At 42.2% G+C, this 27,999-nt stretch overlaps 1 protein-coding gene across 1 annotated transcript in view; it reads right to left on the bottom strand.

Annotated features, from left to right (window-relative positions):
• Window positions 1-8,140: 8,140 nt before the first annotated feature.
• CNTNAP2 (contactin associated protein 2) overlaps window positions 8,141-27,999 on the bottom strand; it is a 982,287-nt gene continuing 962,428 nt past the window's right edge. The window contains exons 17-18 of the mRNA XM_073809473.1: window positions 18,433-18,513; window positions 8,141-13,368 (exon numbers count right to left, since the gene is read on the bottom strand). Of these exons, the coding sequence (XP_073665574.1) occupies window positions 13,169-13,368; window positions 18,433-18,513 (281 nt within the window). The 3' untranslated portion in view covers window positions 8,141-13,168. The remainder of the gene's footprint in view (window positions 13,369-18,432; window positions 18,514-27,999) is intronic.

Here is a 27,999-nt window from a genome sequence, read left to right as displayed (position 1 = left end):
TGAGACTCAGAAAGGGTATTTCTGGCTTCTAGGCAAATGTGTGTGGGAGAAATTCTCAGGTGGGAGAGGTTGCCTGGAGATCCTTAAAATAGACCACTCAAGGCTTGGAGGGTAAGGTTAGCTGCTGATGACCATGACAACCACAAAAGAGAACTGGCTTTCATCTTTGGTCAGCAGGTAGACTGATAAGGAAACAGACACCTTATAGTCCAGCTTGGTCATCGAGATTCTAAGGAAATGAACAAAGAGCTGTGGTCCCAAGGATTTGGTAGGGATTTATCAGGTGAAGAGGTGGAACAAGGGCATTCAAGCAACCACTGAGTGGCAGAGGGCGTGGGCTTGGGGGGTGTGTGTGTGTGTACGTGCATGTGTGTGAGTGTGTGTGCGTGTGTGCTGTGCCCACGGTGGTGGTGGTGGTGTTGAGCTGTAGGTTCTGGGAAATGGATGTGTGTTTGAGGAGCAGAGGTGAACAGACGACGACTTGAGAGATCGGGTGGTCAGAAGATTAATTTGAAAATTAAAACAGACTTTTTAACAACACCGTGGGTGTTGGGAATTCAAATCTTTGATCAGGCGAGAAAGTTAACAGTAGTTGTAAATCACTCCCTTGCTTAAGAATCTGTCACGGCTTCTTGCTGACCACAGGATTAGCAGTCTTTAATTCAAGTCCCTCCACCCTGAGGCCCCTTTGCTCATCTCTACCTTTTCCCATTCAGTCCCAGCTAACTGCCCTCTGCCTCCACCAGATGCTTTATTCTAAAACACATCCCACTCTCATCGCATGTGTGTTTCCCTGATGAAAATGCCCTACTATTCAAACGTACCCAGCCCAAGCGTCCTTCCTGCTGGATCATCCCTTGTGAGTGCACCTCACACTGATACGTACTGTTTCTGAAATCAGGCATCCCCAAAGACTGCTTATGGAGTGTGAATCGGTGCAAACTGAAAAAAAAATTATCAAGAGCCTCATAAATGATCATATTCCACAGAGAGTTCTCAAAGGACTAATAAAAAAATCTGAAAAGCTATTCACCCTGTGAGCAGTCAATAAAATGCAAATTAAATCAAATTAGATTAATATTCAGATAATACTTTCCATCTCTTAATTTGGCAATGGAAAAATGCGGATGCTTGGAGCTGATGAAAGTGTTAGGAGTGTAACCTGGTAAAATCTTTGGCAGGACCCCTCTGGCAATGTGAATGAATTCTCCAGCTGATGGAGAATCCCACCTCTAGGAATTTATCATAAAGGAATGATGGATAAACAGAAGAATCTATTTCTGTGTGTTCTTTGCGGCAATATTTTCATAGGGAAAAATTCAGATCTACTATCTAAATGTCCAATAACAGAGGTAAAGTAAAATAGTAAAACAGATAGTAAGTTTGGCTATAGCCATATACTGGAATATCATGCGGCCATTAAAATGATGGAACTCATTTAGTAAAGTGAAATATAACTGGTCCATTGTTACGTGAAAAAACACTGGTTGAGAAGGAGTATGTAGGATTTGATTTGGGGAGGCTCCCAAGACCAACCTCAGGTTCAATAATTCACTAGAAGGACTCACAGAACTCAGCAAAGCTGTTATACTCATGGTTACAGTTTAAAACAGGAGAAGGACATAGATTGAAATCAGTAACGGGAAAGGGCTCATAGCACAGTGCTCAGTGGAGACCTGCTGAAAGCTTCTAGCTGTCCCCTCCCAGTGGAGCTGGGAGGACAGTGCATATTTCTCCCAGCCACAATGTGTGATATTAAATATGGAATATTGCCAGTCAGGGAGGTTCACCTGCGCTTTGGTGTCTAGAGTTTTTACTGGGGCTGGTCACACAGACATGCCTGACCACCCCTATGGCTGACCTTAGTGTCTAGCTCCTTCAAAGCTCAAGCCGATGCCAAGTGACCCAAAGCCCCCACCCACGAATCTCACTGTTAGAACAGACTATCTGGCCCAAGGCTCGCAGGTCAAGAAAGGCACTCATCAGTCAGGATATTCCAAGAGCTTCGAAGTTACCTCCCAAGAACTCAACACAAAGGACCAAACCTATCTTTGGTCAAGGCTAATCCTTCCCTGCACAGGCCAGCCCCTAGCCCTTTTCCAAAAATGACCACGTTTGTCCAAGCGTCTACATTTAGTAGAGTGTTTATATAACAGACACAGCAACAGCATCCGTATGAACATGCCTAATATTTGGAGAAGCCACTGTGGTGTAGGAAAAGATTTAAATAAACAACTAGTCCATTCTATAAAGCCATTATACACATTTTTATAATTCTGTATTAATTTGATTCCTCAATTTCTCCCTTCACCTACAGCTAATTGTACCTTATGATAAACTGTGCAGAACTACTGAGCATAGAAATTAGCTGATGGCTCGCAAAATCCAGTTCTTCCTCAGGTCAGTAATTCTCCATCAGTATTGCATCCCAAGGAGGTTTTAACTCAGGCTCCCAATATATTTGATTCCCATTATTAGTATTATCATAAAACTTACCTACCTAAGGTAGTTGAATCTCAGCAACAACGCCAGTGTCATACCAGATCACGCATATTATGGTCATGGCACAATTCAACTTCATGACAGAACGAATACAGGGGTGTTTGCTATGCCTTCCCAACAGAACTGGCCCTTGTGCATTGTTATGGGCTGAATTGTGTCCCCTAGAGAGATATATTGAAGTTCTAACTCCTGGTACCTGTGAACATGACCTGATTTGGAAATAGGGTCATTGTGCATGAATTAGGTAAGGTGACGTCATACTGGCGTAGAGAGGCCCCCATCCAATATGACCGATGTCCTCATAAGAAGAGAGGAGACACGGTCAGAGAAGAGGGCCACGTGAAGACCAGCGAGGCAGAGATTAGAGAGATGCAGGGGCAAGTCAAGGACAGCCTGGGACCACCAGAAGCTTGAACAGGAAGGCAGGTTCTTCCCTAGAGCCTTTAGAGAGAGGGCGTGGCCCTGCCAACACTTCAAACTTCTCGCCTTCAGAACTGTGAAAGAATACATTCCTGTTGTTTAAAGACATCCAGGTTTGTAGTAATTTGTTGAGGCAGCTGTAGGAAACTAACACACCCATTTGTCAGATATTATTAGAGAGGCATCATGATGACAGGCCAGGGTTCAGTTATTTCCGGGTTCCAGGTCAGCTGGGGACACAGCCAGACACCCTGTCTCAGCCCGCAGGCCTGTACTCAGACTGGTTTCCACTGTGTGCTGGTATGTAGCAGGGCCCACCTCCCTCCTCTGGTGAGGACGTGGGCGGTGTTCAGAACAGTTCTGATCCCTGCTAACTGTGCTGAAGAATACATCTTATTCTGATCTGTTCCTGGGGAGAGGGCAGTCACAGTGCATTGATGTAAATTACCAGAGGGTTTCTGTGGGTTTGGAGGTCCACAGGAGTCCCATGGATGTGCCCTTGATTCTCAGCGTCTAGAATGGAGGGTCATTGCCCCATGGCTACTTCATCTTGTTGGAAGTAAAACAGTCAAGAGACCTCGCTGGGGAACAAGTTCTTTCCCAGCACTGGGATCTCCCAGTATCGCACGTTATTTGCTGAGTTTAGCCCACCCACTTCACCAAAGCTTCCTTATCTTTCATGCTAACCTTCATCACCTGCCTGCCTCCTGGAAGAGAATTCCCTTGAATCTGCTTATTCTAGTGAATATATTTTTTTCCACTGACTGCTACTCCTCATTAAAAGTGAGTTCAGCTTGTCCCACAGGGCCTAGGCCAGCATCCGTCTCTCCAAAAGCCCCTTTTTTGTCTCGTGACCACCGTGCATGTGGTCACCCTTGTGTACTAATGACCTGAGTGCAGTTAGAATAGATGTTTTGACCCGAAATGTTGGGTCCCCCATTCTAGGGTGAGAGGAGTGGTGGTCCCACCTCGATGCAATTTAGTCTGACGCCATAGAGTCTCCCACAGCCTTTCTCTTCTCAGGGTGGGGCCGTTCCCCTGGGGAATTCACACCCGCCATGTGACGCTTACCGCTTCAACCCCCTCAGAAATCCATTGTCTTTTCCTATTCTGCTTGACAGCTTTCTACCCAGAAAACGAGGGCGAAATGTAGGTATGCGTGACACACTGTGTCGTGTCAGGTATGAAGCTGCTATGCTGTAACCAGGGACCTTTCCACGCATTTAATCATCCAGATTCAGTTACACAGCTATCACTTGGCTGAGGGCTGTACACTGCGACGTCCGATGGCCGTGTGGGGAGTAGTGCCTGGAAATTCCTTTCCAGGTGATATCCTCTGTAGTAGATGCAGGGCTAGTCCTGGCCCCGGATCAGTATTCAAGGAAGAGCGAGCGCTCACGTGCGGGAGGCTGGGACACAGGGTGGGGACCTCCCCTGGGCCCTGACGTTATGGTTCATGCGGATGAAGGAGGGAGGCGGAGAGAAGGCACAGGACCACAACGGTCAGGCTAAAGCTTCTCTGTGGGACTCTGATGCAACCCAGTCGAGGGCAGGGCTTGAAGACCTGAGCCCTTGGCAAATGCCCTCTCCCGAGGGCATGAATCAAAATGGTTACCCTAAAGGTGGTAGAAACAGGAAATAAGACTAAATTTTAAAAAGCTTGAACTCATATGTGAGGGCAGTGGCCCCAAAGTGTAGCTGTGATGCTGTGATGTCCCTGTGACTCCCCGCCCCACCTTTGCAGAGCTGACGTCATAGACGACAGTTGGTTTTGTTAAGGGGACTCGTCCCATGGAGTTCTGCTAGTGATTATGTCTGGACGCGGCCAGCGCAGCAATCCATATACTTCCAAGTAATCTTGTCAAACGACCCAATGTCTGCTATTCGTTCCTTCTCCTCAATTGTCCCTGAAAACAGCTGTCTTCTTGAGAAGAATAAATATTTCCCCCCAAATCAATCACATAATACAGTACAGGTGTCAAGGCAAGTCATTCTGATTCAGAATCAATTCAGCTAATACCTGCTTTACTCTATTTCTGGTTTCATGTTAAGATGATTCATATTAAGTCATTTTTCTTTCGCATGTGTCCCGGACTTGTATTTTATAACACCAGCTGGGAGCACCAATTAAACTTTAGAGTTCACTTCTGCAGTGCTTAAGCTGAGATTTGTAATGACATGCCTGGCAGTACTCAATATATCTTCTGCGCTTGTAATGATTTAAAGGGACACCATGGTTACTGCTTGGAATCAAAGCGAATGGACTCTGTAAATTTAATTTAGAGGAGTTATAACATGATCACCCAGAAATATATTATAGAATCTTGTTGTATTTTTGACAAAGCCCCGGGTATGCTTCTAGCAAGATCTGGGATTTAACCAGGAATGTTTTCTTTACAGTGAGTACAGAATAGGGACACCTGCCCATTGGCCCAGCTTCAGAACTAGCACTTGACCAGCAGAAGTGCTGTTCTGGTTCCGCTCGACACGAGTACAGACCTTATTCTGTCCAAGAAGGAGAAGTCAGGCTGGGGGAGGAGTCATCCGCAGGTAGGTCCAGGTTGGGCGCCTTCTCGGAAAGCGCACGCGGGGCAGCGAGGCGGCATCTTCCATTCACGTCCTTGCAAAGCGGTTGGTGTCTGTTCATCTGCAGAACCGGAGGGCAGACCCTTTATCCCTGAGTTTCCTTCAGTTCCGCAATACAAGGAAAGTAATTGCATTTAAAAGAACAGAAATGCTCTGCTGTCGCTCCCCTTTCTCATTGCCTTTGTTCATCCACTAATATTTATCGATTGATTGAATTAGCGGTTATGTTTCCTGACGTCCATTCATGGGTCAGCCCTTTGCAGTCGAGATTTAACTGTGCTGCTCTGCGACGGGATGCTTGCCCTCCCGGCCCCTCTCTCTCCCCACCCAGGCTCCACGGGGCTGAGAGTCAAGCCGATGATAATCTACAGAATAAGGTTTTTTATCATCATTCATCCATGCAAGGTGTCTCTTGCTTTATTTATTTTCACCCCATCCTCACTCCCATTTCCTTCATTACCATTCCACAGGTAACGACTATCATATTTTGCTTCGCATGTAACATATATTTTATAGAAGGATGTAAGTACATATGCATATCCTTAATTATTCATGGATCCTTGCAAATGTGTTGTTGCTCTGTACGTTTTTAATGTTAATAAATTCCATTGCTTTATGAATCTAATTTTGTTTCTTACCTTTTCACTCTGTACTATATTTTTAAGATACATGATTTTAAGATTGCTGTGTATGTATCTAGTTGGTGACTTCCCACGGCTATACAGCATTCTGAGTGTGTTCCACCTTGTTTTAAATAACGACTTGACAGATACTTCAGACGCTGACAACTCCTGGCTACTACAAACCCTTCAAGAGTTCACTCCTGGCTTCAGTTTCCACCTAGTCCTGCTGTACTAGATCTTAGGGAGTAAGCTCTTATTTAGCCTTTTTATATCTTTCACGACTTAGAAGTTTGCCCTTATGTTCCATTTTAGCTATTGCCTTCCTAGACCTAAGAATTTCATCTTCCAACTTTCCAACAAAATAAGTTCATTTTCATCATCTTGGCCTTCTTCATCTCTGCCACATCTTAATTTACATTTTATAACTTGGATTTCTATATTTAGAAGAAATGACTAACTTTCTCATGCTTTGGTTCCAGGGACTTAAAAAAATGTCGGCTTCATTCCTTTGGTGAAGACTTCGCATATGTGTTTATTTATCTGTGCCAAGAGATGTTACTCACCCTGTACCCAGAGGATGAATTAAGACGAATGGAATGATAATGCAAATGCAGAGGGAAAAAACCCGGAAAACCAACCTTGCATTCTCTTCCTGGCAAACTGCTTTGAGCTGCGGTCCTTTGCAGGCGTGTTGGCGTGTTTGTGGGAGGGGAACGGTTGCTGGTAGAAAGGAATCTTCCAGGGAAGGGATTATTTAGCCCAGGTTTCTCTGAATTCATGGGCTTCAGAGTGACCAGGGCAAGATGTGCATATGTTAATGATGACTCATATCATACTTGCTCTCAAGAGTTAGCTTTCAAACATAGGTTCTTTGGGGAGGACATGAACGCTTTTTCAGAAAATAATAACACCATTGTTTCCTCTTTTCTGTCTTCTGGCTGGTAAGTCCATCCGGCCATGTCATCACCAACAGAGAGTAAAATTGGATGTTTTCTTCAACGTACCTCTCCCCCCGCTGTTCTCCCTCCGACCCCTTCTCTGCTTCTCTACTCCCCATTCATTGAAAAGATGCTGCTTCTGCAGAATAAAATCGCTGTCTTCCTGGAGCTTACTGATCTTGGTGTCCACATGGCTGACGGCAGGGAGACTGGGAAGGGGAGGAAGCACGTGGTGCTCAGATGCTTTTGCTGCAGACGGTAACTCCTGAACTGGTCGGCTCATCCTTTGAAAATTCGTTTGTTATGAACTTTTACAAGCGCTGATTTTCTTTTCTCGGGGGACTTTCTGACATTCTCCCCACACCTGTTGGATCACACTTGCAAAGCAGAATCCCGACAAAGAACCTCAGGGCACAACGCCTTCTAAACAGACTTCAGAGTTATTTCTATTGATTGGCTTTGGGAATTGCTGAAGCACAGAGAGGTTGGGCTTTTCACTGGAATTCACACTTATTTGGAGTACATTTCAATGCTTCACTGAAAGTTGATTAGCAGGAAATGGCTTCCCAATGGTAACTGAAGACTAGAAAATGGGACTAAGAACTAAGAACTGCAGCCCTTAATGCACAGGAGTGCATTTAGAAAGATCTGCATCTCCAGACACGTTGTAAATTCCTGTTACCTAGTTCACTGGCCTGGATCTATTTGTCCATTACCCAGCGTTACTCCCTCATCCCAAATTGGGCTCAGAATATACTCTGGACATCATGGAGCTCCAACCATAATTTACCAAGCTGTGTGTAAACTAATCCAAAACCTGAAGCCAATATCCATTAAGCCACTTAAAGAAAAATGGGGTGCAGGGAGGAGCTTGCAGCAAATGGAGGTTAACGATGGATGCACTCATACGAGACCTGTCTTTGCGGAGCGACCAGTTCGCCACAGCTTTCGGAAAGATTATATTCCAAAGAGATGTGCACTTCAGTGCCTGAAACTTTCTTTGCTGAAGGTTGAAAATAGCTTCTAAGAGAATCAGGTGGAACAAAACACAAAGAATCGCTTTTAGGATAATTAAAACTATTTTGGACTTTTTTATTTATCAATCCAGTTTCTAATATAATTTTAGTTAAATGAAAGACATTCACAAAGAATAGTAGGCATACATACATGATTTCCTTCTTTCATTCTAGTTTACATGCTGTTGCTTTCAGAGAGCAAAATTTCGTGTTATTTCACAGGGATGGAAGCCTAATTGACTTTACAGAAAGAATATTAGCCCACCTTTTCACAACCCTAACCTCTGCAGTTCACCATGCTCACTGAAAAAACAAACAAACAAAAAGAAACCTGACAAGACAAAAAGTAGAATCAGTGACACTGAGAACTGTTCCTTGGCCTACCAGATGGGAGGCGTCTCCACGTTTCCATGACCATCTCAGGGTCCAGCAGTTGCTGAAAAAAAATTGAGACTCGGAAAGTGGTGCAGCCCCTCTAAGTAGACCTGCTCTTAAAGCACATTTTCATCTGGAAAATAAACTCGTAAGTGCCTGCTGGGTATTAATACCTGTGTGCCCAGGTATCTCTATTACCTTTTGCTAGTCTTTGCTCCATGGGAGATAACCAACTTTTCAACACGGCTTCCCTGTTTCATGGACAATGAGTTTCACGAACCACTTGTACCCAAAAACTACTGCTGTGAAATAAACTTAAAGTTTCCAACGTCATCATGCAGGGTGTGTGTAGTGTAGGCGCAGGGCCATGGGGCTACGTGAAACAGGCGCATTTGCTTCTCAATGTTGTCTTATTTATAATCACACTGGGGCGTGTGTAAGCGACAAGTCACACCCAGGTGGGAACTTAGGGTTTTATACATGTGGCGTTTTGATTTCTCTGGCCTTTGGCTGTGTTGCGTCTCCCAGTGCTGACGGATTAGCTCCCTGGCAGTCTATCTGACTTATAATCTAGTAATTGTACAGCACTGCTTCACGTCTCTACACTCCTGGACATGGATGCGTGGTTTCTTTGGATGTGACTTACAAGCACGAGCTGGAAACTAAGTCTTCCCGTAGGTCCACTGACTTTGGCCTTTGTATTTGGGTTTCAAAGTGTCCACAGTCAAGAATCCACGGCACCTCACCATTGTCTCAGGAAGTGGATAAAACAGCTCTGCCTGACACACGGGGCGAAAAGGAACAGACGTTCAGCGAGCTGGCCAAGGTTACAGAGCACGTCAGGGAGAGAGAAAGGGTCAGCTCTAGGGATCACTTCTCACCAAAACATCATTTTAGAAACGGCACCTATCGTGTTTTAGCCCAGATCACTTAGAAACACTATTTGTTTCTCATCTATTTCAGGATGAGGTGGGACTAGCAATTTAGACCTATTTTTGGCTGGCTCATCGGAATTCAATTTACTAATTGTTGCCTTTCTTTTTGAAAACTGCTTGGCAGGATGGTGAAAAGGAAAAAAAAATATTAAGAGGTTCCAATCAGGTGCTAATCATTAGTTTGGAGGTGTGAGACATCAAGGGACCATGAAAACGTTTACACCATAAGAGAAAGGACAGGGCGAAAAAGAACGTGTGGAAGAACAGAAAAGTACAGATCCTGTTATAGAAGGAACTGATAGTTTCATCCCGACGCTACACTGACACTGCATTTTCCTAACGGTAGCTGTTAGCTCTTCCTTTGGAGCTTTCTATGGTCTGTGTCTTTGTGCCCAGCTCTCAGTGCCATCTGGTGGCTGCCCCACAGATGTTCAACGACAACGTTAAGATCCACTCTCGGGCTCACGCCAACTCTCTTTCCTGTGCCTCTGAAATCCTGCTCCCCTTAGTAAAGGATGCTGATTTGTCAAACACGGAGCAACAGGAAATTTTCCAATAAAGGCTCTCAAACTCTTATCCCCAGATCCTCAATAAAATCTCCCACACAACAGGTCTCTCTCTCACACCTTTTTTTTTTCTTTTCTTTTTTGAGCAGATGTTTGAAAGCCACAAGGGAAATGTTGTCTTATATACTATGAAGGGCCAGAGAAGAACTTAAGAATATAACCTCTTACCTCCTGAGCTAGCATCCTTGAGCTCAAGGGAGTACATTGAGAGCGCAGATGGGGACTGATTTTGCATTCATTTGAAGACCCCAATCCTAGCAACTCAAAACAGAGATGCTTGCTTTATACACGGAGGATGTTTCCTGCACAAACAACCCGAAATCAACTGTCAGCTTCTCCTGCAACTTGAAAACCACCTCTTATTTAAAGAAAACTTTTTGTTTTTGATCTGATTCTTTTATTATTTAAAGGGACTACCACTAGCCTCTTTGTGCTTGATTGGTAAGGTATCGGGTTATAAGACACCACCAGGCTTTTGCAGGATATGACTGACAAAGCAGGACTGGGCCCTGAGCTTGGGTCATAATGTCATGGCTGCCTGGGGAGCTGGAAAAAAGAGCTGTCTTCTTTTCTGCACATAAAACAAAATTATTTAGCATTTAAGAAGGTACTGTATGTGGCCTTCACAAATAACTTTAGGAACTTGGGTGAAGACTGCAGTCCCAAAGAGAAGATGTCCAGCACGTATTCGGCCCTTTACTTCATTACTAATACCTCATCCACTTTTTCTGTGTCCTGTCCGTTGGCTGGGCTGTAACCGCCTTCAGGGCAGAGGCCGTGTCATGCGTCTGTAAATCTCAAACGATGCTGAGGTGGGAGAAACACGGGTCCCCGCGGTCACCCCGGTGCCCTAGGCTTGAAAATCTGGGGAGAAGTGTTAGGTTTTATTTTTCACTTTTTATGGCAGGAAAAAGAAAAGAAGACAGAGAAGAGAAAGGGTGAGAACATTTCAGTATAAGGGGCTATGTTTGACTGTTTTAATTTCTTAATCATTTTGGAAAGAAAGGGAAAGTGCTCAGACAATGTATAAAGAATAAAGCTCTCATGGCAAATGCAATAAATAATAAATTTCCACCTGGTGCTATTTGTTAAGTGCAAAAGTAATACCTATCAAACAGGTATTAAGAAATCAGAAACATTTTTAAACATAATGTTTAAAATTTGCTCTTTCATTTTGAAAATATATAAATGAATCCCTTAATGGTAGTCATCTTGGTCAAATAAATAACCTTTATCTTCAATATGTCATTTGTAAATGTTATGTTGTTCTAATATTTGGTCATTAATAAATGCTTTTCATGGTAAATGCATTTTATGGAAGGATGATCAAGACCTTTTTAAATAAAGGGTGGTTATGACAGTGCCCGAGGTCAGCAACTGTAAAAGGGCGCTAGGCTTCTCTTTTGTTTTATGACCTTCACTTGAATGTGAATTAACTGGTCCACTGTCTCCTTTTGTCAGGCACTGGTGCCATGTGCAGCTCTGGATAACATTTTCCATCACTCAAGAAACTGAGGTCCTCCAATAAGTCAGGCATCCCGAGTACCCTGAAAATATAATCCAAATGAACTAGAATTTCCAACAGAACAATAACATCAGTACCTTTTCACCCTCATCTCACCTCCTTCCAGGGGGAGAAAGAAAAAAGGGCTATTTAATTCCTCAAAATGCTGGAGTCTAAAAAAAATTTTTGAGGTACTTATTAAGTATAACAGCCTGAACTATAAGGTTCATAAATGGTAGTCATTCTAGAAATAACTTTTGTGTCACCTTCTTTTAAAATAAATAAATGAAATTATGTTTTGGATCCTCCAGTAGGAGCATTGTCCCACCTGCCTACACACACAGTCGATTATTTTTAAATAAATAGTTACTTGCTGGAATTAGTTGATGAAGGTTCCTGATTAAACTGAGGTCTGCTTGACCAGACATGTCCATTCTCTGACAGGCAATAATCAGTTACCAGGTTGTGATGAACCTGAGATTCAAATGTATCTGCCAAAGAAGGCCCCTGAATCATGGCAGTGTGTCTGTTTAGGATGGAAAATACATGGAAGTAGATGAGTTAAAATACGGCAGCGTTTTCCACATGATTCCAGAGTAACAGCAATAACAAAACTAGCAGTCACAACTTGGCTTTATTTTGGTTCATCCATTCAGAGGACACTGTCTGCTAGGATCTTGTCCCGGGGCTTAAAGACTAGAGATTTAAAGCAAAATAAGAAGACCAACATAATTTATGCATTTACTAGGAAGTATCTGTACTCTTGCTACCAACTATAAAAGAAACAGAGCAGACAAGTCTTAACATCTGGCTCTAATTCCCCACTGAGGTGCTTACACACACATACAAGCTAACCCAATATGTTGTAGGTAAAGCAGAGGGAAAATTTTTTTGTAACAGCTGGTCACCAGGTATTGTAGCTGATAGTTACAGACACTGGATGGGGCTAAGACTGCAGACGTGGAACAGTATTATCTTGCAGACTCTGATGAAATATAAAACCAACGATCCCAACAGGAAACTGCTTCCTCGGTTCCGAAAGCTGCTCTCGGTTGTACTGATCACGTTGTCACACAAGAGGGGCCACACCCCCTCTTCCTCCAGCTGTTTCTGGTGGGAACTCTCAGAGAGCTGCACAGACTGAGGTCTCTTTGAGAACTGTCAAATCATAGGTTCTCTCTGCCCCATCTCTCCTTTTCCAATTCACAGGACACCGAAAGAAATATTACGTGAACACGAACTAGTTACTACAGTAGCCCGTTAGAGGCTGACTCTATGTAAAAGGAAGAAAACGCTGGAAGTCATGTATACTGCGCATCAGCTTTTCTCAAGAAAAAATATCCCCATTCTAAGGGCTCTGAAAAATGTAGGAAGCTTGCCCTGTTACCATGGGTTTTTAGAACACCTCTAAACACACACAAAATAAGACAGGTAGTACCTACAAGTTTCAACCACTGCTTAAACTCTAAAAGCATTTTTTGTATTATTTTGTTTTGATACAGAAGGGGAAACTCAGCTATAAAGAAATATCAGAAAGTATTTCTTGTGGCCGTCAGTCTCAGGAGTTTTCTGTCGCTTGCCTCCCCCAACTTGTGCTAATATTCGTAGGATGTGCTCAGGAGTACGAAGTAGGGTGCTTCTGTCCCTTGCCCTCCTCCCCAGTCACTCCCCCTGCCCTCATCCCATCACCAAAGAGCCGCCCCTCAAATGAGCCATTCCTTTTTGCTTTCGTCAATGGTCTCTGTGAAGTTGGGGTCGTTGCTCATGATGGCGGCGTCCGCGCTCTCTGCCGACTCTGCTCCCTTGGCCTCGTTGGTGTGGTAGGTGCCCTTGTGACGGAACATGTACCGGATAAGGAAGACCAAGGTGCAGAGGATGGTGAAGATTACCACGGCAATGACCCCTGGTGGAGACAGCAGAGGGACTAGAGGTTAACCAAATCCTGTATATCACGCCAACACTTTTCCCCTGCTTCACCATCGTTCCCTCAAGTGCTGCCCTCTCCCATTCGAGACACAGAACCCCAAAACGACAACAACAACAATGTGGGCTAACAACGCTGCCTGCCATACCAGTAAACAAAGGATGTTGCAGCAGTCAGCCACTAGAGCTGCCCCAGGTGGGGAGCCCTGAGGGAACTCAGGGTGAGAAAGGGCAGGATACTGGCCCCAGAGAGCTGAGGTGCCTGTCGAAGGAATGATTTCAGTGAGCCCAGACTCTTGCATCTCCCCATAAATGGAAAAGCACTAAATTCCTTAACTTGAGATGTCTGTTTCTCTTTAATGAATAGTAATCTTTCGATGTTCCGACTACCTGGTCTTTGTTGCAAAAACTCCTCCGTATCCTGGCTCCCCCCTGTCTCTTTGAAGCAGCCCCTCAGAGTTATCTGAGATGCTGTGTCCTGAGCTTAAGTCCTCAGTTTTGTCCACTGAATAAGACATAATTCTCAACATCTAGGCTGTGCATTTTTTTTCAGTCAACGGCAACAACAAAAACTAACAGAACTGAAAGGAGATTTAGACCAAATCACAATTATATTTGGAGATTTCAACATTCTTCTCTTAGTAATGATAGAACAATTAAACAGAAAATCAGTAAGAATTTAGAAGACCTCAAAAACACTATTAACAAACTTGATCTAAGGAAGCAATACCAATCCTACACATATGTTTGGAAATAGAGAAGGATATACCACTCAACTCATTTTATGAGGCCAGCATTATACTGACACTAAAACCAGACAAACACATTATAGGAAAAGAAAATGATGGAGCCATATACCTTCTTAATAAAATTTTAGCATCGAACCCAGCAATAGGTAGAAAATAATATATTATGACAAAGTGGTGTTAATTCTAGGAATGTAAGATTGATTTAATATTAAAAAATTAAGCAGTGTAATTTACCACATTAAACAAATAAGGGAGAAAAACCATATGATCATCTTAACAGATGCACAAAAGCATACGACAAACTTCAATACCCATTCATCATGAAGCCTGTCAGGAAACTATCAAGAGAAAGACACTTTTCAACCCGATAAAGGGCATCTCTGAGAAATCTACAGCTAATATTGTATTTAATAGTGAAAGATTAAACACATTCCCCCTAAGGCAAGACTGTCAGGTCTCAACATCTTTATCCATGATTGTACTGAAAGCCCTAGACAGTGCAATAAAGCAAGAAAAAGAAATAAAAAAGTGTACAGATTGGGAAGAAGTAAGAACACTATTCTCAGGTGATGGGATTGTCTATGAAGAAAATCCTAAGGAATATACAGAAAAAGGTTGTTAGAACTAACAATAAATTTAGCAAAGTGAAATTTGTATTTTTACATATTAGCAAGAAACACTTGGAAATGAAAGTAATAAAATAATGCCATTTATAACAGAACAAATTGAACACAGATGTTCTAGACTGTACACTGAAAATCATAAAACCTTGCTGAGAGAAACTAAAGGAAACCTGAATAAATGGATGAATATACCATACTTCAAGGTCAATATTGTTAAGATGTTCATTTATAGATCTAATGCAATCCTAATGAAAATCAGAGCGAACTTTTTTTTGGTAGAAATGTATAAGCTGATTCTGAATTTTATATGGCAGTGCAAAGGACTCAGAAGAGTAAAAATGATTTTGAAAAAAAAAAGAGAAATGATTGTAGCAGTTACACTGCTTATTTCAAGACTTACTATAAAGATACAACAATAAAATAAGCATGGTATTGGCCAAAGAAAGACATAGATCAACAAAACGGAATAGAAAACCCGGAAAAAAGACATACACATACGCAGCCAACTGATTTTTGACAAAAGTGCCATGGAAATTAAATTGGAAAAAAATATAGAGACTTTTCAAGAAGCCATCTTGGAATAACTAGATATTCATTTGGCAAATAATAACTTTGACTTTTAACTCATACTATATATAGGTGTGAACTCAAAGTGATTATAGACTGAAAAATAAAAATGAAAACGAAAAAACTTCTAGGAGAAAACATAGGAGAAGATCTTCACAACCTTGGGGTAGGCAGATTTTTTAGAAAGAATTAAAAAATCACAAACTATAAAAAGGTTAGAAAAATTGGACTTTATCAAAATTAAAATCTCCTGCTTTTCAAAAAAATACCACTAAGAAAATGAAAAGGCAAGTCACAGACTAGGAGAAAATATTCACAATACATATGTCTGAGAAAGGAGTTGTATCCAGAATGTAAGAAGAACTCTTACAACTCAATAGCATGAAGTCAAAAAAGTCTAATTAAAAGATGGGATAAAAAGAAACGAAATTGAGCTATTTGTAATGAGGTGGATAGACCTAGAGTCTGTCATACAGAGTGAAGTAAGTCAGAAAGAGAAAGATAAATACCGTATGCTAACACATATATATGGAATTTAAGAAAAAAAATATATCATGAAGAACCTAGGAGTAAGACAGGAATAAAGACACAGACCTACTAGACAATGGACTTGAGGATATGGGGAGGGGGAAGGGTAAGCTGTGACAAAGCGAGAGAGAGGCATAGACATATATACACTACCAAACATAAGGTAGATAGCTAGTGGGAAGCAGCCTCATAGCACAGGGAGATCAGCTCGGTGCTTTGTGACCACCTAGAGGGGTGGGATAGGGAGGGTTGGAGGGAGGGAGACGCAAGAGGGAAGAGATATGGGAACATATGTATATGTATAACTGATTCACTTTGTTATAAAGCAGAAACTAACACACCATTGTAAAGCAATTATACTCCAATAAAGATGTAAAAAAAAAAAAGAAAAAAAAGATGGGAAAGATTTAAACAGACACTTCACAAAAGATTTGCAAGTGGCAATAAGCACATGAGAAGATGCTTGACATTACTAGTCATCAGATAACTACACATTAAAACCACAACGAGTTACCATTACTCATCTACTAGATGGGTACAATGAAAAAGAATGACAATACCAAGTGTTGGTAAGATTGTGAAGCAACTTGATCTCTCAAATATTGCTTATGGGAGTGTAAAATGGTTCAACCATTTTGGAAAACTATATGGGAATTTCTTATAAAGTTAAATATCTTCTTTCTATAATCCAGCAATTGCACTCCTAGGGATTACCAAAGAGAAACAAAAACTTTTGTTCACACAAGACTTGGACAAGAATATTCATAGCAGCTTTATCTTCAAAATAGCCCAAATCTGGAAACAAACCAAACACCTGTCAACAGGTGAGTAGATAAAACAAATTATAATACCTTCATACAATGGAATATAACTTGGCAATAAAAATTAACAGACCACTGGTACATACAGCAATGTGGATAGATCTCAAAAATGTTATGTCAGGACTTCCCTGGTGGTGCAGTGGTTAAGAATCCGCCTGCCAATGCAGGGGACACGGGTTTGAGCCCTGGCCTGGGAAGATCCCACATGCCGTGGAGCAACTAGCCCGTGTGCCACAACTACTAAGCCTGCGCTCTAGAGCCTGCAAGCCACAGCTACTGAAGCCCGCGCGCCTAGAGCCTGAGCTCCACAAGAGAAGCCACCGCAATGAGCCCGCGCAACACAATGAAGAGTGGTCCCCGCTCGCCACAGCTAGAGAAAGCCCACACGCAGCAATGAAGACCCAATGCAGCCAAAAATAAATTAATTAATTAAAAAAACAAAAACGTTATGTTGAGTGACAGAAGGTACAACAGATTACATACTATGTGATTCCATTCATATGAAACCCTAAAAGAGGCAAAAGTAATCTATGTGACAAAAGCAAGTGGGGAAGAGGGAAGGATGAATTACAAAGGGGGCACAAGAGAACTTTCAGTGGATGGAAATGTTCTGTGTCTTGACTGTAGCTGTGGTTATGGGCATATGTGTCTGTCAAAAGTCACTGACGTGCTACACTTAAATAAGTGCACATTATACTTCAGTAAAGTTGGTCTTAAAAAAGCAAAAACAATGAGGATAAGGATTATACCAGAACTTTGAACAATGTGCTTTGAGCACCATTTTGAATGTATTCTAATTTCACAGTCACATATATACATATAGGTGTTTACTTTCTTCCTGTGGAAAATAAACCTACTGAATGAGCTGAGTTGATTGGCTGAGTTTAAAACCCTTGATAAGCTTACGATATTATCCATACTTAGAGAGGCAGGAAACATTTTTATGAAATAAGGCAGAAGAAGCAGGGAGAAAAGAAGGCAACAGGCAACAAGGTTATTGATACTGATCCAAACACGAGGAACTATACTAGGAGAGTTGAATTATTCTGCAGGTATTCTGGTGAGAAGAAAAGACTGGAATATTTTAGATGCTCTGGCTTATTAATTTTCTTTTTAAAAAAATATTTATTTATTTATTTATTTTGGCTACACCGGGTCTTAGTTGCAGCATGTGGACTTCTTAGCTGCGGCATGCGGACTTTTAGTTGCGGCATGTGAACTCTTAGTTACAGCATGCACGCGGGATCTAGTTCCCCAACCAGGGATCAAACCCCTGCCACCTGCATTGGGAGCACGGAGTCTTACCCACTGGACCACCAGGGAAGTCCCTGCTTATTAATTTTCTGATAATTTTTATTAAGATAACTGAAACCAGACTGGCAGAGTCCTTCCTGATTTTGTAGTAAGCTATTACGGACCATTTGGGATGCAAGGGGATGAGAGTGGAAAAGACTGGAGGGCATAAAGAAATGCTCTGGCTGTTGCCATGACTGCCTGCTTGCATATTCTGATGCTGGCTAGCTCCCTACTACTGTTCTTTTTTTTTTTTAATAAGTCAGCATAAAAAGTAGCCAGGTTACATTGACCACACTTTCTCCACAATGTGTACTTCTCAACCTTCAGTCATATTTAAACGGCAAAATGAATAAAGTACAAATCCAGATAACCCCTTTTCCCCTAGACTACGGTTTTATTGAAAGTGACTACTCCCCACAGATGAGAAGTTACAGGAAAGCCTGTCCTGTAAGGCACCTACCTCCGATGATGGCCGAGTTTCTGTTGACTCCATTTCTTATAGCTTGGCCTTGTCCTGGGTTATACGGAAAATCAGCACTGGCTGTAGAGGAAGAAATGAAAAGACATATATATCATTTATCCCAGATAATTTGATACCTAGTTTTTCATACAACCCTTCAACAGCCTGTTTTCCCAAATGAGATCTCCATTTCATCTAAACCCATTCTGCTGTTGTTTCCCACAAGAATCACAGCCACTTCAGTGTCTGCTGTTTGCCTTTGTACAAGTCCCAGATGAACAGCGTACCTCTTTGGGAGGAGTATTAACAAATCTTAGAACTACCTGAGCTGGCTTGCTTTGGTTCCACTGACAGACAGGTTTATGTATTAGAATACTTTTCCTTAAGTTTGGCTGAAATCTGCTTCCAACCCACTTTTATCCCTTTCATAACTGGTGGCACTGGATATACTCGCCAATGAGCTTTTTACAGCTTACAGCATTAGTTTAAAAAGTAATCATTAAAAAATATTTTTAAAAATTGAAGTATAGCTGATGTACAATATTATATAAGTTATAGGTGTACAATATAGTGATTCACAATTCTTAAAGGTTATACTCCATTACCTCTTGGCCCCCTACCCCTATCTTGCCCCTCTCCCCCTCCCTCTCCCCACTCGTAACCACTAGTTTGTTACCACTCTCTATCTGTGAGTCTGCTTCGTTTCTGTTATGGTCATTAGTTTGTTGTATTTTTTAGATTCCACATGTAAGTGATATCACGCAGTATTTGTCTTTCTCTGACTTATTTCACTTAGCGTAATGCCCTCCAAGTCCATCCATGCTGTAAATGGCAAAATTTCATTCCTTTTTACGGCTGAGTAGTATTCCATTGTATATATAGGTACCACATCTTCTTAATCCATTCATCTGTTGATGGACAGCTAGGTTGCTTCCGTATCTTGGCTATTGTAAATAATGCTGCCATAAATATTGGGGTGCATGTATCTTTTCAAATTAGTGTTTTTGTTTTAAAAAGTAATCATTTCTTTACATGAATATTTTACATGGCTCTAGTAAAACATTGTACACTTCAGGAATTTGTAAGAGGATAATATCTTATAAGTGTTGAGAAGAATATTAACTGCCTAATAAATTTTCTATTTCTCTCCCTATTTCAACAAGCCTTTGCAGAATGCCTACCACATGTCAGGCGCTATTCTAAGTGCTGGGGATATACAGTAAACAATAAAAAAGATGAAAATTGTTATTAATGAGAACTTTCCATGCCTCATTGAAGAGTTTGGTTTATATAGTCAAAATACTAATCTGAAGCATGGATGTGGTTTTAGTTATGACCCTGTTTATAGTGAACTGCCTGAAATTGTGGGGCAGCTTCCATGTTGTAACTCACACACTCATAGGACACAGTAAGATTTGGTTATCAATACACATAATTCCCTGACATCAACCCCCCTTCAAAGACTGAGAGCTGTTTTCCAAGGATAAAGGCTTGCACCTTCACTGCGCCTCTGGGGCGCAGTTTCTAGGTCTTTTGACATTGTATTTACCTTTCTCTGGACTCTATTTGGTCTACATCCTTCTAAAAAGTCAAACGCTTCGGAGCTTGTAAGTGGCCTAGTTGGGATTAACACCCAGGTAGGGTTAATTCCAAAGTCAATAATCTTCCCTGTGCTGGCTCTCAAGGGCTAGGAAGACACAGACAGGTAAGCTGGTGAGGAAATGCCAGCTTTCAGACGGTTTAGCTTACGTAGGGCCTAAGGGAGGAAGAGCCTTTTCTTCGGGGATCGGGGAGACAGACTTGTTTTGTTTGGACACATTGAATCTGAGGTGCCTAGAGGATGTATGGCGATAACGACTAGACATTCGGGTGAGTGGGTCATATCTCTCATCTCCTTTGGATAAACACAGAAATCTCCTGACCCTTAAACATCAATAATATAAATCTGCAAAATATATTTGGTAACAAAAAAATTAGAGTGGCAATTTTGTCATTATTCTGTTTGGTATTCATGACACTACAAAACTCTTTGCTCTTCTGCTTCAGGTAACATGGATGGTGGCACACAGCGGAGTTCCCGCTCCAAAGAGAGCTTTGCGTCCTTGGCCACAAAACTGCAGAGAAACACAGATGCCTAGAGACTGACATCCTCTCTCTGGTTCTCTTGAAGTTATTGATACAAACATTAGTGGAAGGTATGGATGTGACCTGAGATGACCCGAGGAGAATAATAAGAGCTAGAAAAGAACATGAAAAATACCCCAGGATAGCCTCTGTTATAAAATCTGAACTCCTTAACATGGGGAGGAAGGCTTCCCTTGAGACGAATTTCTCTCCTGCCTCTTTCCTCACGGAACCACTTTTCCAACTCAACATTCTAGGCACATGGATTCCTGATGCTTGAGGGGGACGTGTCTTTGCTCATCCACACGGCACTCTCTGTCAGGACACCTGGTTCGCCCTTCTTCTCTTTGGGCTACTCTTCGTTGCGGTGCGCGGGCTTCTCATTGCGGTGACTTCTCTTGTCGCGGAGCACAGGCTCTAGGTGTGCGGGCTTCAGTAGTTATGGCACACGAGCTCAGTAGTTGTGGCTCATGGGCTCTAGAGCGCAGGCTCAGCAGTGTGGCACATGGGCTTAGCTGCTCTGCGGCATGTGGGATCTTCCTGGACCAGGGCTCGAACCCGTGTCCCCTGCACTGGCAGGTGGATCTTAACCACTGTGCCACCAGGGGAGTTCCAAAATAGACTTTAGATATTAAGTCTCAGGACCAGATTTGTGTCGCATAGGCAAAGACTGTATTCAATACACTTTTCTTCTGGGACCCAAATGACACTGTGGACAGAGAATGTCACCTGTCAAAGGATGTTGCTGCCATTGAGCCATCAGCCACGCCCACCCCCACAGTGCACCCTGAGGAGATTCAGGATGGAGCAAACAGGATACTGGCCCTAGATAGTTAAGGTGCCTATCAAAGAAATGATCTCCGTGAGGCCAGACTCTGGAATTTTCCCATACATAAAAAATTGCTAACTTCATTAACTTGAGATGTCTGGTTTTTCTTTAATTAATAGTAATCCTTTGATGTACCAACTACTTGTTTTGGTTGCAAAAACTCCCATATATCCAGGCCCCTCCCTAACCTCTTCGGAGCTGTCCCTCAGAGCTATTTGAGAGTCTGTCTCCCGGGCTTAAGTCCTCAGTATGTCCACTGCATAAAACATAATTCTCAACTTTTTGGTTGTGCATGTTTTTTCTCACTTGACACGCTACGTGATAACGCTAGAGTGTGCTGCTCTTCCAGCTCTGATCCAGTGGCTCCTGGAGGCGTGTTCCTGCTTGTTTCCCTTGCACACATCCTGTTTGTCTGGTCATCCCCTTCACGCGGACAGACCATGTCAGCCACAGATCAGCTCTCCTCCCCGCCTCCCGCCAGCAGGGACAGGCAGACATGTTGCTGCAGGAACTGATGGTGGGGGATCCTTCTCCCGTGGACATGCCTGTTAAACAGCTTGGCCGACGCTGCAGAGCCCACAGAGAAGGCACGTGCATCCCAGGCCCCCAGACACACTCGGACAGTTCCACACACAGACAGCCTCCCTGCCCATCATCTCTGTCTTCAACCTGGGAAGCAAGCTGAGAGCTCAGCGCTGGTGCACCTGCCCTTTCCCTTCCTCCAACTTCAGGTCGGGTAAAAAAAAGGGAAGAACACACACACTCTGTAACAGCAGGCCCAGGGGCAGCTGTTCCTCCTAATCATACAGATATAGTAAGATGGTCAGAAATTAGGACAGGGTGAGTAAAAATACACCTCCTTACCCCCAAAGAATAGAAACCATGATGGTTTTATTCCACTTCTAAAGGCCTTTGCCTGCCCTTTGCTACATTCTAGGAAGACTTCATCAGGAAAGCAAAAGACAGTCTAATCCTTGCCTCTTCTGTCCGTGTGCCAGGCGGGGCGAGGGGGCGGCCCTCCTCGGGCAGCTAGCTCTGAGCCTACCCCGTACCTGCCGCCAGGTGAGGGACATTGCACAACAAAGACCCCCAATCGTCACGTACGTGATGGATGCGTGGTAAAGCTCTAAATTTTAGGACTACATGAAATTACTCATTACTTGGACTATACTTTCCTCACATATAAAACTCTCTGGGGCCCAGAAAAGCAAGTGTTTGCTCTGGTGGAATCAGCCTAGAAGCGTTTTCCTTCTACCATAGAGCACAAAAGGTAAACTGACATGAAATTCAAGTTTGGGGAGCAAGCTGTTTAGGAAATAATATTAATAGCACTTCCTACAAGTCAGGCGCTGTTTTAAGTCCTTTTCATGGATTAGCTCATTTCATCCTCCTGTGAACCTTGTGAGGTTGGTGTATTCATCCCATTTTGGAGGCTGAACACTTGGCTGAGGTCCCATGACCAAGAAGCAGTGGAGCCAGGAATTGGCTCCAGAAACCACTTGCAAGGCACTAAGCTGAAGTGCCTCTGATGAGGAAGAAGGGGTCTACACTGGCTTTATCGAGTCATCACCATCATTAAGGCGACCAACTGATTTAGCCCAGTTGTTTTCTCTGTGGTTGGTGGGCTGTCTGGGGAGGCCCACAGATGTCTAAAGGCTCCCGACTGCACTTGTCTGGCTTCAAAAGTGAGCATGTGAGGCATTTTACCTGACAAAGATAATTCCACACGATGATAGCATCAGCTGAGCAATGTGATAAACTAAGAACTCTGAACCAACATCGTAAGAAGAGAAACCCAATATTCCAGATACAATTCCCTATGGGCCCAAACGGCACAGAGAGAATGGTTATCACCATTAGGGTAACACTTGGGAAATCATGAACAGTGCTAACTGTGCTTTAAAACATTACTGTCAGATTATAATTTTGACTGCCTTTACAGAATGTGAAAAATTAAGAGAGGAAGCTTCAAGGCAGGTACTTAAGTACAATAAGCTGATTTAAAAGATATTCATAAGAATGGAATATTAAAAAGAGATTTGAATTCTTTAGCCTTAAATTTCTTGCCTGTCTCATTGAGCAGATAGGGAGGAAAAGCAGTAGTAAAGCATTAAAAAAAAATACAAGAGGCAGAGTCAAGATGGCAGTGTGGGAGGATGCGGAGTTAGCGTCTCCCCACAACTAGGGTTGTTGTGTATTCTGGAGATGGGAGGAACCCCATACAAGGAGATGGGAGGAACCCCAAAGTGAACCAGTAGGACGTAGGGGAACCGATGCGGGGGAGGAAAAGTGGAGGCCAGACAGGATCGGCGCCCCTGAGGCCGGGGAGATCAGGAGACGCAGGCGGGAGGGACTCTCCGGGAAGAGTGGGAGAGGAGAGGGCGATCGCCTATCCACTCAGGCTGGGGGGCCCGCTGAGCTCCCAGGCTGGTCCCCTGCCCTCCAATCCCCCCTCCAGGCCACATGGGTACTTGGGGGCATAGGAGGGAAGCCAGGGAGATCAGGAGAGGCAGGCGGGAGGGGCCCTCTGGGAGGAGTGGGAGAGGAGCGGAGGGCCATTGCCCTGCACACTCGGGCTGGGGAGACTGCTGAGCTCCCAGGCCGGTCCCTTGCCCTCTGAGACCAGGAGTGGGGGTCACACCTGGGCCCCTTCTGTTCCTTGGGCCTAAGCCCCACCCTCCACAGCCCCCAGGGCCTTTTCCAGCCCTGTGGGTCCTGAGCATTGGCCCCACCCACCACCCAAGCCTTGCCCTTGCTTAGGCCCCACTCTTGACAGCCAAGGCCTTCCTGTTCCCCCCTTTTTTTCCCCTCCTCCTCTTTTTCACTATTGTGATACTGTTGTACCTTCTGGTTGTTGATTCATCTATATTTTTATATTCTTCCTAAAATATGTGTTAGTTTACTAGCCTAATTTTATTTGTTATTTTGTTATTTATTTATTTTTTTTATTGCCACCCCAGGTGGCTTGTGGGATCTTGGTTCACGACACTAGGGTCAGGCTGAAGCTCCTGCAGTGGGAGCTCCGAGTCTGAACCACTGGAATAACAGAGAACCTCAGACCCCAGGGAATAGTCATTGGAGTGAGGCCTCATGGAGTTCCTCATCTCAGCACCAAGACCCAGCTCTACCCAACAGCCTACAAACCCCAGTGTTGGAAGCCTCAGACCAAACAACCAGTAAGACAGGAACACAATCCCACTCATAAAAAAAAAAAAAAAAAAATGAGGCAGCAAAAAAATATGTCACAGATGAAGGAGTAAGATAAAAACCTACAAGACCAAATAAATGAAGAGGAAATAGGCAATCTACCTGAAGAAGAATTCAGGGTAATGATAGTAAAGATGATCCAGAATCTCAGAAATAGAATGGTGGCACGAATTGAGAAAATACAAGAAATGTTTAACAAAGATCTAGAAGAACCAAAGAACAAACAAACAGAGATGAACAACATAATAACTGAAATGAAAAATACACTAGGAGGAATCAATTACAGAATAACTGAGGCAGAAGAACGAATAAGTGAGCTGGAAGACAAAATGGTGGAAATAACTGCCAAGGAGCAGAATAAAGAAAAAAGAATGAAAGGAACTGAAGGCAATCGCAGAGACCTCCGGGACAACACTAAACACACCAACATTCGAATTATAGGGGTCCCAGAAGAAGAAGAGAAAAAGAAAGGGTCTGAGAAAATATCTGAAGAGATTATAATTGAAAACTTCCCTAACACGGAAAAGGAAATAGCAAAGAGAGTCCCATACAGGATAAACCCTAGGAAAAACACACCAAGATACATATTAATCAAACTAACAAAAATTAAATTCAAAGAAAAAATATTAAAAGCAGCAAGAGAAAAACAAAAAGTAACATATAAAGGAATGCCCATAAGGTTATCAGCTGATTTTTCAGTGGAAAACTCTGCAGGCCAGAAGGGAGTGGCAGGATATACTTAAAGTGATGCAACCACGATTACTCTACCCAGCAAGGATCTCATTCAGATTTGATGGAGAAGTCAAAAGCTTTTCAGAGAAGCAAAAGCTAAGAGAATTCAGCACCACCAAACCAGCTTTACAACAAATGCTAAAGAAACTTCTCTAAGCAGGAAACACAACAGAAGAGAAAGACCCACAAAAACAAACCCAAAACAATTAAGAGAATGGTAATAGGAACATATATATCAATAATAACCTTGAATGTAAATGGATTAAATGCCCCAACCAAAAGACACAGACTGGTTGAATGGATACAAAAACAAGACCCATATGTATGCTGTCTACAAGAGACCCACTTCAGACCTAGGGACACATACAGACTGAAAGTGAAGGGATGGAAAAAGATATTCCATGCAAATGGAAATCAAAAGAAAGCTGGAGTAGCAATTCTCATATCAGATAAAATAGACTTTAAAATAAAGACTGTTACAAGAGATAAGGAGGGACACTATATAATGATCAAAGGATCAATCCAAGACGAAGATATAACAATTATAAATATTTATGCACCCAACATAGGAGCACCTCAATACATAAGGCAAATGCTAACAACCATGAAAGAAGAAATAGACAGTAACACAATAATAGTAGGGGAGTTTAACACCCCACTTACACCAAGGGACAGATCATCCAAACGGAAAATAAATAAGGAAACACAAGCTTTAAATGACACAATAGATCAGATAGGTCTAATCGATATTTATAGAACATTCCACCCAAAAGTGGCAGAATACACTTTCTTCTCAAGTGCACATGGAACATTCTCCAGGATAGATCACATCTTGGGTCACAAATCAAGCCTCAGAAAATTTAAATCGTATCAAGCATCTCTTCTGACCACAACGCTATGAGACTGGAAATCAATTACAGGAAAAAAACTGTAAAAAACACAAATACATGGAGGCTAAACAGTGTGCTACTAAATAACCAAGAGATCACTGAAGAAACCAAAGGAGAAATAAAAAAATACATAGAAACAAATGACAATGAAATCATGATGACCTAAAACCTATGGGACGCAGCAAAAGCAGTTCTAAGAGGGAAGTTTATAGCAATACAATCTCACCTCAAAAAACAAGGAAAATCTCATATAAACAATCTGACCCTACACTTAAAATAACTAGAGAAAGAAGAACAAAGAAAACCCAAAGTCAGTAGAAGGAAAGAAATCATAAAGATCAGAGCAGAAATAAATGAAATAGAAACAAAGAAAACAATATCAAAGATCAATAAAACTAAAAGCTGGTTCTTTGAGAAGATAAACAAAATTGATAAACCCTTAGCCAGACTCATCAAGAAAAAAAGGGAGAGGATGCAAATCAATAAAATTAGAAATGAAAAAGGAGAAATCAGAACTGACACTGCAGAAATACAAAGGATTATAACAGACTACTACAAACAACTATATGTCAATAAAATGGACAACCACAAAGAAATGGACAAATTCTTGGAAAGGTACAATTTTCCAAGACTGAATCAGGAAGAATTAGAAAATATAAACAGACTTATCACAAGTAATGAAATTGAAACCATAATTAAAAATCTTCCAACAAAGAAAAGTTCAGGATCAGATGGCTTCATAGGTGAGTTCTATCAAACATTTAGAGAAGAGCTAACACCGATCCTTCTCAAACTCTTCCAAAAAATTGCAGAGGGAGAACACTCCCAAATTCATTTTATGAGGCCACCATCACCCTGATACCAAAACCAGAAAAAGATATCACGAAAAAAGAAAATCATAGACCAATATCACTGATGAACATAGATGCAAAAAGCCTGAACAAAATACTAGCAAACAGAATCTAACAGCACATTAAAAGGATCATACACCAAGATCAAGTGGGATTTATCCCAGGGATGCAAGGACTCTTCAATACAGGCAAATCAATCAATGTGATACACCACATTAACAAATTAGGAATAAAAACCATATGGTCATCTCAGTAGATGCAGAAAAAGCTTTTGAAAAAATTCAACACCAATTTATGATAAAAACTCTCCAGAAAGTAGGCATAGGGGGAACCTACCTCAACATAATAAAGGTGATATATGACAAACCCACAGCAAGCATCATACTCAATGGTGAAAAACTGAAAGCATTTCCACTAAGAACAGGAACAAGGTTGCCCACTCTCACCACTCTTATTCAACATAGTTTTGGAAGTCCTAGCCACAGCAATCAGAGAAGAAAAAGAAATAAAAGGAATACAAATTGGAAAAGAAGAAGTAAAGCTGTCACTGTTTGCTGATGACATGGTAGTATACATAGAAAATCCTAAAGATGCCACCAGAAAACTACTAGAACTAATCAATGAATTTGGTAAGGTTGCAGGATACAAAACTAATGCACAGAAAGCTCTGGTATTCCTATACACCAACAATGAAGAATCAGAAAGAGAAATTAAGGAAACACTCCCATTTACCACTGCAACAAAAAGAATAATATACCTAGGAATAAACCTGCCTAAGGAGGTAAAAGACTTGTACTCAGAATACTATAAAACACTGATGAAAGAAATAAAAGATGACATAAACAGATGGAGAAATATACCACGTTCTTGGATTGGAAGAATCAATACTGTGAAGATGACTATACCACCCAAAGCAATCTATAGATTCATTGCA

The sequence above is a fragment of the Tursiops truncatus genome, chromosome 9, assembly GCF_011762595.2.
Source record: "Tursiops truncatus isolate mTurTru1 chromosome 9, mTurTru1.mat.Y, whole genome shotgun sequence".
In the NCBI taxonomy this organism is placed as follows: domain Eukaryota; kingdom Metazoa; phylum Chordata; class Mammalia; order Artiodactyla; family Delphinidae; genus Tursiops; species Tursiops truncatus.
Note: the sequence above shows the minus strand (reverse complement) of the source record. Positions and strands in the feature narration are given on the sequence as shown.